At 39.3% G+C, this 10,631-nt stretch overlaps 1 protein-coding gene across 1 annotated transcript; it reads left to right on the top strand.

Annotated features, from left to right (window-relative positions):
* The first annotated feature begins 6,815 nt into the window (after positions 1-6,815).
* Positions 6,816-7,319, top strand: LOC142169027 (putative mitochondrial protein AtMg01250). The gene has a single exon (XM_075230214.1). The coding sequence runs from the start codon at positions 6,816-6,818 to the stop codon at positions 7,317-7,319; it is 504 nt and encodes a 167-aa protein (XP_075086315.1).
* The last annotated feature ends 3,312 nt before the right edge of the window (positions 7,320-10,631 follow it).

A 10,631-nucleotide genomic window follows, 5' to 3' on the forward strand; every position in this document is an offset into this window, starting at 1 on the left:
ATGTCAAATCATAACTTCACCTTCACATTAATATACATTAACTCCCTACTTCCTTATACACAATTGCGTCAAGAGTTTCTACTATCAAGGAATATTTGCACAACAATAAAACTATTTTTTTTTTATTTTCTTATTCAATTCAAGTGGCTCTTATTTTTTTAAAAGCATTACACCTTTCTCCTTGTTTCAATAATTCCACTCAAAAGCCAAACCAACCACCCCACACTTCATCTTTTACAAAGTTCATATCAAATTCAAGTGCTCAAGAGAGGTACAAGGTTCAAATATATGGTCAATTGAAACAAATGGGTAAGGCTTGTAATGTTCTTGTCAAAGAAACAGGATTGCAGGCTCAACGGGGGTTAACTACGATACATCATAATTAGGTGGGTAAAAGTATATAAATCTGGCTCAACAAAGAAACGCCTATATCACTTCCTATACTGAACAAAACTACTATTTCACTTTGCAAATACATGGGGCAAGTTCTAGACATCAAATGCAATGCACGGAATAACACAAAAACTCACACACACATGGAACCTAACTCACTCAGCGTTGGACTATCAAGACATTCTAGTCAAAGCAGTTAAGCAAAGTTAAGATCATACAACTTAAGGTACTTATACAAGATTCAAAAACTGAGCCTAAGCGTCATAACTAAAGCACACATTATTCTCAAGACATGATAAAGTCAAGAGATATTACTTTCAATTCAAATCATTGCACAAGGTTCCCTATACTACTAACAAAAATAAAAACTAACTACACCTGGTTCAAACAAAACCCTTGGAAAAGAACCACGGCACACAGAAAAATAAAGGGGGGATTGTTACACTACCTACAAAAGAAAATCTTTTTGTTTTTTTCTTTCGACTTAAATCCCTCAAGAAACCTATCGATATGATATCCATCATCGGGAAAAATCAAAAATTTTAATAACTTTTATGGTTTTTTTTCACTTTTTTTTATCTCTACTACTACAACTAACACAACAAGAAATCTAAAACATACATACATACAAATATCCCCCACCCCACACTTTAAGTGGTGGCATGTCCCCATGACACACAATTAAAAAGCATAAGATAAAGAAAACTTCCCTGAATTTTCTTCTTTTCCGAGAACTTATGAACTCCACCCCTAATTCTGAACTCCTTCCCCGTTTTCACCCCTTGGAATTCTTTATGGATGTCATTAAGCCCAATTTGTCTGATGATACCTGCAAGACCCGCTCTTTTCTTTCTTTCTTGTCCTCATCTTGAGCGGTGAATTGCTCGTTCATGATGATCCTTAACTTGTTCATACATTCTTTCACATGATGAATCCATACATATTCCTGTAAATCCCCAAAAATAAAATCCACATGATCAACGTTAGACTAAGAAAACAAAGAAGGAATGTCAAGTGAATATTCCTCTAGTATGTCCAATACCATTTATTTCTCATTCTCTTCTACTACATGTTGCAGATGTGAAAAGGTGAATGAGGGTTTGAACTCTTTTTCCGTTGCTTCACACTTAACCCCAACCTTATTTTCAATCATCTCAGTTGAATCAGAGTCCTCTTGTAGCGTGGAAATCTTCCTCTTTAGATGCTCATCCTCTTGAGTATGTTCATTCTCGTAGGGTATCTCCTCCATATATTCATCATCACAACGCAATGAGCTCTCTGAAAGTGTACTTATTATTTGACTTACTTGCATTGTTAGGTTGTTAATTGCTTCATCATCTTGTGTAAATCTCTCTTCCACCTTATTTATGAACTTATACACAAGCTCTTCTAAACTATAATTCTCCCCTTGAGGTGTTTGTCTCCCTTCGCTTCCATTCCAGTTATAATAAGGGTATTCATCCCAACTAGGGTCAAGATTGTGTCCATATGAATCCTCATACTTGTATGGACTAGAAATAGAGTGAGACTGTTCAAAATACGAACCATAGGAAAAATACATACTTGCTTAATAGTCAACCCATAGATGATTTCCACCGCATTTAAAACACATATGAGACCGCTGATAATATTTAGCTGCTAACTCTTCGACCGTTTTCTTAGGCTAGTTGTACTCCATCTTCACAGCATATAGAGTTCAATATATATCGTATATTCTCCAACTTGTTAGGAACTACAAAACAAATCTTGAAAAGAAGTTAACTAATAAAGAAAATAAAATAAGAAATAAAAAGAAACACAACAAAAAAACTGTATTTAATGAAAAAACAAATTCTGAAATTAGCACTACAAACTATTTCAACCATCAGCTGCTACAGTGCAAAACAGTATGATGAATAGTGCCAAACAGTGGCACGAACGGTGGTTTTGCTACCGTTTCACTGCTACAGTGTAGTGAACAGCAGCATCGCTTCACTGTTCATCGCGGAAAGCTGTGAGTTTGAGCTTCAATTGCCGCGATGGTCGGCGACCAGCCATCTTTTCCGGCTGGTCTGCCCTCCTCCAACATCACCCAACCACAAACAACACCAACTATCAATCCACAAACTCTAGATTACTCAAAGATTTTGACACCCAACTCAACCAATCCTCCTGCGATGACTGCTGCCCAAGCTTCAGTGCAGCCCATCGCCAAATCATCTACGATAACAAACAACAATCCCCAATCCATGGATTATTCAAAACTTTTAAAACCTACTGCCATTAATGCCCCTATGCAAACCTTCGCCACGCTACCATTGCAAACAGTTGAGTTCCTTCACGGAGAACCAATTGTGAAGTGGAAGAAATAAGAAGTGAAGCAATCTATCGTACAACAAGGACTTCTACTTGCAGTTCTTGGGAAATTTTCGTATGGGAAGCATGTTATTAGTGAATTACGTAAAGTGATTCCAATTTAATGTGAGATTAAAGGCCATTGCGCAGTTGGTTTAATTGAAGATAATCATGTGTTGATTAGGCTGTCTTTATTGGAGGACTGTGTTCATCTTCTTTCAAAGCCAACTTTTTATTTAAAAGCTCAGTCATACATGTGGCAGATGCGTTGTAGAAAATGGAATCAGTGGTGGACACCTGATGAAGAGACTCCCATTGCCGTTTCTTGGATTAGCTTTCGAGAACTGCCTCCTAATTTCTTTGGGAAGGAATGTGTATTTTCCTTAGCTCGTGCAGTTGGTAATCCATTACATGTAGACCTAGCCACACAAAATGGGACTAGACCTAGTTGTGCTAAGGTGAAGGTGGAAGTTCACTTGTTAAGTAAGTTCCCTCATCGTATTAAGATTGTGGAAGAAGCTGATGAATCTCGACCAGAAGAGTTCAAGTGGATCAAGATTAAGTATGATTATATGCCAAAATATTGCAAATCTTGCAAAAAACAGGGGCATAGTGAGGTAGAATGCTAGGTAATTCATCCTGAATTACACAAGATATTTGAAGAAGGTGTTAAGGAAAAAAGCAAGGAGAAGGTAGTTGTGGTGAGTTCTGATGCAATTGGGACTGCTGCAAATTCAACAAAGGTCCTAACTAGTGGAAAGGTGGTTGGTAAGCCTACTACTAATCATGCCAAGCGTGAATGGATGCAAGCAAGGAAGAACAAATACCAACGAGATAGTAGGGGTCACATTGTTGTTAACAAGCAAGGAAAGGAAGCTGACAAGGGTAAAGGGAAGGCCAAAGTTGAGGAAGTTACAACCAAGAACAAGTTTAATGCACTAGAGGTTGAGGAAGTTCATCAGCCTACTCTACAAATTACTGAAGGCAAAGGTGAGGATCATAGCAATGGTAAGAAGAAGGAACATGGGGAAAATCAAGCTACGAAGGGCCAGGATAAGAAAAAGAAAGTCAATACTCAAGATGATCAAGAATTATCTAAAGCTAATTCTAGTGTTCCTAGTGATCAACATACTGTTGAAAGGGCTAATAAGGAATCCACATTCGACTGGATTCATAGAAGGTTTGGGACTAGCAATGAGGAACTAAAACAACTCAATGTGACCACATACCAATCTTGTCATGAGATTCCATCTCAAACATTTAAAGATGCTGGGCAGATTGAGGATCTTGATGAGGCAAACTCTACAAAGGTCTTATGGAGTGATGCAGTTGAGGTTAAGGATGATCAGCTGGGCAAAACTAAGTCAACAGAAGACAAAGTGAAGAAGGACCACGAGCTTAACTCACCTGGCGATAGGCAAGTGACGCCAGGCTCACCAGGAGTTAGGTTGGCGACGCCAGGGCTAAATCCAGGGTCCCTAGGCGTTAGGCTGGCAATGCTAGGCCTAAAGCTAGGGTCCCCAAGCATTAGGCTAGAGATGCCAGACCTAAAGCCAGGGTCCCCAGGCGTTAGGCTGGCAACGCCAGGCCTAAAGCCGGGTTCTTCTGATGAGGCAGCTACAGTAAACCCCAACCTTAGTGCAATTGGAGAGATTTTGGCCTATATAGATGGTGTTCTGATGTATGCATCAAAGAACATACTTGATGGAGATGTTGATATGAAGATTAGGGATGATATAGTGGGTTTAGACCAAATTTCAGGCAATGGGAAGGGTGGTGATCTCACTGGAGAGATTTTGGCCTATGTAGATGGTGTTCCGGTGTATGTCCATGAGCTACAATTCAAGGAGTATGAACAGGCTGATGAGCGGGCAATTGTTCCAAGAGCATCTGGGGAAATAGAGGAAGTGCCTATGGAATCTGGCACTGATCAAACCATGCAACTACATCTTAATGTTCCAATTAAGACTCCTCTACAACATTTATATGATTTAGTTACACATAATGTGACACCGATTGATGAAGACTTATTGAGACAAAATCCAATGGAGGATGAAGGAGATGACGAATCAACTGCAGAAAACTTCAAACAAGTGGCTAGGGAAGGGGATTTATCACCCACAACTAGTGCTAAAGGAGGTAAAAACTAAGAAGAATCAAAGTAAAGATACACCACAACCTTCAAGAATAATTCCAAAGAGGGAAGCTTCTCTATCTAAATGATGATGATCAAAACATTAATATGGAACATAAGGTCTGTGAATACATAACATGCCTTTCCTAGGGTGATCAACATGAATATGGAGCATAATTTTTGTGTAGTTGCATTGATTGAGCCTTTTCAAAAGAAGGGACTCATTGATACATATAAAAGGAGGTTGAATATGGAGACTGCTTATGCAAATATTAATGAGCAAATATGGTTGTTCTTCAATGCAGTGGTGGAATGGGAATTAGTGGAGGATACTGAGCAACAAGTGACTGTGAGAGTGTTTCACCATGACCTGGGGCAGCACATGATGATGACATTTGATTATGCAAAATGTTCAGCAATGGAGAGGTTGGATTTATGGGATCGCTTGTATTACTTAGCAAGTGATGTGGAATTACCATGGTTGGTAAGAGGGGATTTTAATGTGTTACTGCATGAAGATGATAAAATAGGGGGACTTCCAGTACTCCCTCCTAAATATGAGGATTTTGCATTTTCTGTAAACTCTTGTGGTTTGTTTGAGCAAGGGTACAAAGGAAGACCATTCACATGGTGGAATGGGAGATTTAATGTTGAGTGAATATTCAAGAGATTGGATAGGATTTTTGTGAGTTTTCCATTTCAGAACATGTTGCCAACTATTGAAGTTGAGTATCTAATCAGAACTGGATTAGATCATGCACCATTGCTAATCACATGTAGGATGCAGGCAACTAATTTTGTCAAGCCTTTCAGATTCTTGAACTTTAGGACAAAGCATGCTACATTTATGGATGTGGTGAGGTTGAATTGGGAAGTTGATTTCATAGGGGATTCATTTTTGATGTTCAAGCAGAAAATCAAGAGGGTGAAGGCAGCACTCTCAAAATGGAGTAGGGAAACATTTGGTGATATTTTCAAGCAATTGGCTATTTTGAAGGACATTGTTACGGTGAAAGAGATGTTGTTTGAAGACGAGCCTACAACTGAGAATATGATTGTGCTTCAAAAGGCTCAATCTGAATTGAAGAAATACTTGAGTAATGAGGAGCAGTATTGGAAGCAAAAAGCTGGGATGACTTGGTTTGTTGAAGGAGATAAGAATACAAGTTTCTTTCACAATCATGTCAATGGCAAAAGAAAGAAATTGCAACTGAAGAGGATCAAAAGTGGCAGTGGGGTATGGATTGAAGACCAGGAGCAATTGGCTACAGCTGCAGTGGACTTCTATCAAAAACAGTTCACAAATGAAGGTGATGCTTCTGAATTCTCCTTGCTCAATAATGTACCTTCAATGGTCACTATGGATCAGAATTTGGAACTTAGCAGATTGCCAACCATTGAAGAAGTAAGAGCAACAGTTTTTGAGCTTAGTGGGGAGAGTGCTAGTGGTCCTGATGGATTCACTGGCTTGTTTTATCAAACATGCTGGGATGTTATTGGTGCTGATATACACAACATGGTGCTACACTTCTATGGAGGAATTGCATTGCCTAAATCCATCACTCACACCAATGTAGTGTTGTTGCCCAAGAAACCAAGAGCTGAGACCTTCTCTGACTTAAGACCTATTAATTTGAGCAACTTCATTAACAAGGTCTTGTCTAGGGTGTTACATGACAGATTGGAGAGTTTTTTGCCATCTCTAATAGCTCCTAATCAATCCGGATTTGTAAAGGGTAGGAGTATATTTGAAAACATCTTATTAACTCAAGAAATTGTCACTTACATAAGGTTAAGGGGAAAGCCATCTAATGTGGTGATCAAGCTAGATATGGATAAGGCCTATGATAGGGTTTCATGGAAGTACTTATTGCATGTGCTAAGGAAGATGTGATTTTCTGAACACTTCATCAACATGGTATGGAACTTGATGTCAAATAACTGGTATTTAGTAATGGTGAATGTGCAGTCCTCAGGGTTCTTTAAGTCGACTAGGGGTGTGAAACAAGGGGATCCCCTATCTTCAGCATTGTTCATTCTGTCAGCTAAGGTACTTTCTAGGTCTTTGAATAAGCTTTTTGAAGACAAGTCATTTGTGGGATTTGGAATGCCTAAGTGGTATGATCCTTTAAACCACTTGGCATATGCTGATGATACGATAATCTTTGCATCTGCTCATCCTACCTTTTTTAGCAAGATTATGGTAGTGTTGGGGAACTATGATAAGATATCAGGTCAGATGATCAACAAAGATAAGAGTTCATACTACATGCATTCAAAGGTTGCTAATGGATTGTTTCAGGCAATTGGAGCTATTACAGGATTTGCAAGAGGTAAATTCCCCTTCACATATCTAGGGTGTCCTATTTTTAACACTAGAAGGAGGAAGGACTATTATGAGGATCTTATCAAGAAGGTGAATGCTAAATTGCATTCATGGAAAGGAAAGCTGCTATAATTTGGAAGAAAGGCAACACTCATCTCTAGTGTGTTGCAAAGTATGCCAGTTCACATGTTATCAGTCCTTGATCCACCAAACAGCATCCTGGGGCATCTACATACTACTTTTTCTAGGTTCATTTGGAGCATAAAGGAAGAAGGGAGAAGCAGACACTGGGCTTCATGGCAAAATCTTTGCCTTCCTAAAGAAGAAGGGGGGCTAGGTTTTAGGTCCTTAAATGATGTCTCTAGGGCACTGTTTGCTAAACTATGGTGGAGGTTTAGGACCACAAAATCTTTGTGGTCTAATTTCATGTGGAATAAGTATTGCAAGACGGAGCTACCAACAGTGGTGCATTTTAGGGGAGGGTCTCATGTTTGGAGACAAATGCTGAATGCTAGGGAAGAAGTAGAACATGAGATCGTATGGGAATTGAATAGTTGAACAACTAATATTTGGCATGAAAATTGGACTGGATTGGGTGCACTTTATCACGTTTTACCTGAAGACTTTCCAATCAATGAAGGTCTTAGGAGGTGGCAGAACTGCGGCAAGGGGAAGCATGGGATGATCAGCTGCTAGATCAAACTTTCAATGAGGAAATTGCAGAACATATACGGCTAAATGTACATTATTAAGGCAGTGAGGGATATTGGGATAGGCCATACTGGATGCCAACTCCCTTCAGGCAAGTTTAGTGTTAGCAGTGCTTGGCAAATATTAAGGCATAGGGCTGATCCTAATCAGGAATTCAAGTTAATGTGGATTAAAGGTTTGCCATTCAAGATATCCTTCTTCTTGTGGAGATTGTGGAGGCAGAAAATAGCCACCGATGACATGTGGAGGAGGCAAGAGCAAATGGTGATGTCTAGGTGTTGATGTTGTCAGCAGCCCCAAGAGGAATCCATTGAACATATATTTGTCACAAGTCCTATTGCCTCTAAGGTATGGAACTTGTTCATGGGGGCTACTAGAATTTCTGTGCAATTGATTCAATTGAAGCAGATTATAAGGCATTGGTGGTATGCTCAGTGTTGTCCAAAATTAAAGCCATTATTTCAAGCAGTACCAGCTATCATCACTTGGGAGATTTGGAAGAGAAAAAATGCAGGTAAACATGGTGGTTCAGTGTCCATAAATAGGGTGATTCATGAGATAAATAGGACATTGCATCAACGGCAAGGGTGAGGTATTTTTGGATCCCTAATATTCCAGTGTTATGGCCAGACATGATCCAATACTTTGAAGGATATAAACCTATATTGATCACTACAAGAGTAACATGGCAGCTTCCCTTTCATGCTTGGTACAAATATAATACTGATGGACCTTCAAAGGGAAATCTTGGACCTAGCTCCCTAGGTTTTTGTGTGAGGGATGATGAAGGTGACGTGGTGTATGCTATGGCAGTAGACCTGGGAGTGACAACTAATGTGGTGGCTGAAGCTAAGGCTATTCTTCAAGGGTTGGAATATTGTGTGGAGCATGATCTTCACCCTCTCATACTGGAGACTGATTCAATGGTGATAAAGAAGGCGATAAAAGGGGAATGGGATCCTCCTTGGGTAATGGCACAGGATGGGAAGAAAATTAGAGAGATGAAGGACAACTTCAATGTGATCTTTCAACATGTGTTCAGAGAAGGCAACTTAGTGGCAGATTTTATAGCTAACATTATGTTCTCTTTTGTAGGTACGTCTGAGTTTCATTCATTCTCTGAACTGCCTAGTGCAGGGAGGAGGTTGATCAATCTTGACAAATCTCAATCACCTAACCTTAGAGTTAGGATAGCAAAGAGAAGAACCCCAGACTTATAGCTTCACAGGATTGGACTCTGCACAAACTGATATGTCCAAATGCTAAGGAAAATGCTGAACCCATCATATGGTATTTTTGGAGATTTTTGAATCATTTCTCAGTGGTATTAGCATGCTTTCATGCTCAATCTGAGGATGGTCTAGCAATGTTTAGAATGATGTCTTCATTAAAGGTTCTAGTAGGAAAGGATCTGTGCTTACAAGATACAAAGAGGCATAATTTCAAAGACTGGCCTTTGTCATGCAAAGCCTACTTAAAGCCAGCTCATTCCTGGCTTTTGCCTTGTAAAGCCAGCCTAAAGCCAGCTCATGCCTGGCTTTTGCATTGTAAAGCCAGCCTAAGGCCAGATCATGTCTGGCTTTTGCCATGTAAAGCCTGGCTAAAGCCAGCTCACGCCTGGCTTTTGCCTTGTAAAGCCTGGCTAAAGCCAGCTCATGCCTGGCTTTTGCCCTGCAAAGCATGCCTAAAGCCAGCTCATGCCTGGCTTTTGCCCTGCAAAGCATGCCTAAAGCCAGCTCAAGCCTAGCCTTTGCCTTGTAAATCATTCCTAAAGCCAGCTCATGCCTGGCCTTTACCTTGCAAAGCCTGCCTAAAGCCAGCTCATGCCTGGCTTTTGCCTTGCAAAACCTGCCTAAAGCCAGGCTCCTCTTCTACACATTAATTTTGATGAGTGAGCACATGATTAATACTAGAAAAAAAACCAATCCACTGCATATGGATATCATATAATAGCTACACTTGGAAGACTATTCGGGCTTCAACCCTGTGGTGGAGATGTTTGGAATTCATTTTAGCCTATGGACAATATACACTGGCGCCTGGTGAGAGCTTGATAGGTGCTGCTCGGTATTTGCCAATGACAATTGGATTCACATACACTAATAGGAGAATGAAGTATCCAATTTATCATGTTGTAATAGCTAGTTCATTAGATTTTAGATTTTCTATCTTTTTAATAGCTAGTAGCTTCATGCAACTTCTATTTTGGTTTGGACATCTTGTAAGATTTGGACCCATTTTGGTATTTTATTTATATATTAGCCACTAGGCAAGAGCTGCCGAGTGGTATAGTAGATTAAAAAAAAACTATTTCAACCACTATTGATTGCAAATCCCTAGCAATGTCTTCAAAATTTGACGAGCGCCTAACACACACTAAAATATGCTCGCCAGTCGAATATAGTATAATATAATATTGTATCCACAATGATTGGAGTTAAATAGTATTTTCATAGTTTATAGCTTGATTGCTATCCAAGATGATTAACAATTGAGTGTTTATATGATTTAAACTAAGATTAACTAAGAGTCTAAACTATTTACTAGTGACAATAATTGCAAGTATTAAGCAAAGAAAGTTATCAATTGGCAGAAGATAGGGTTGATAGGATAGGTGCAAGATAAATGATTGAGATTTAAATCAAGATAATTCACTTCTAATGTTCAAGTGAGTCTCTCGAATTCACTTGGTTATTAGTTCAATTGATTAGTAGAAGCTCCTCTCTCGATTAA

Source organism: Nicotiana tabacum, chromosome 14 (genome assembly GCF_000715075.1).
Source record: "Nicotiana tabacum cultivar K326 chromosome 14, ASM71507v2, whole genome shotgun sequence".
In the NCBI taxonomy this organism is placed as follows: Eukaryota; Viridiplantae; Streptophyta; class Magnoliopsida; order Solanales; family Solanaceae; genus Nicotiana; species Nicotiana tabacum.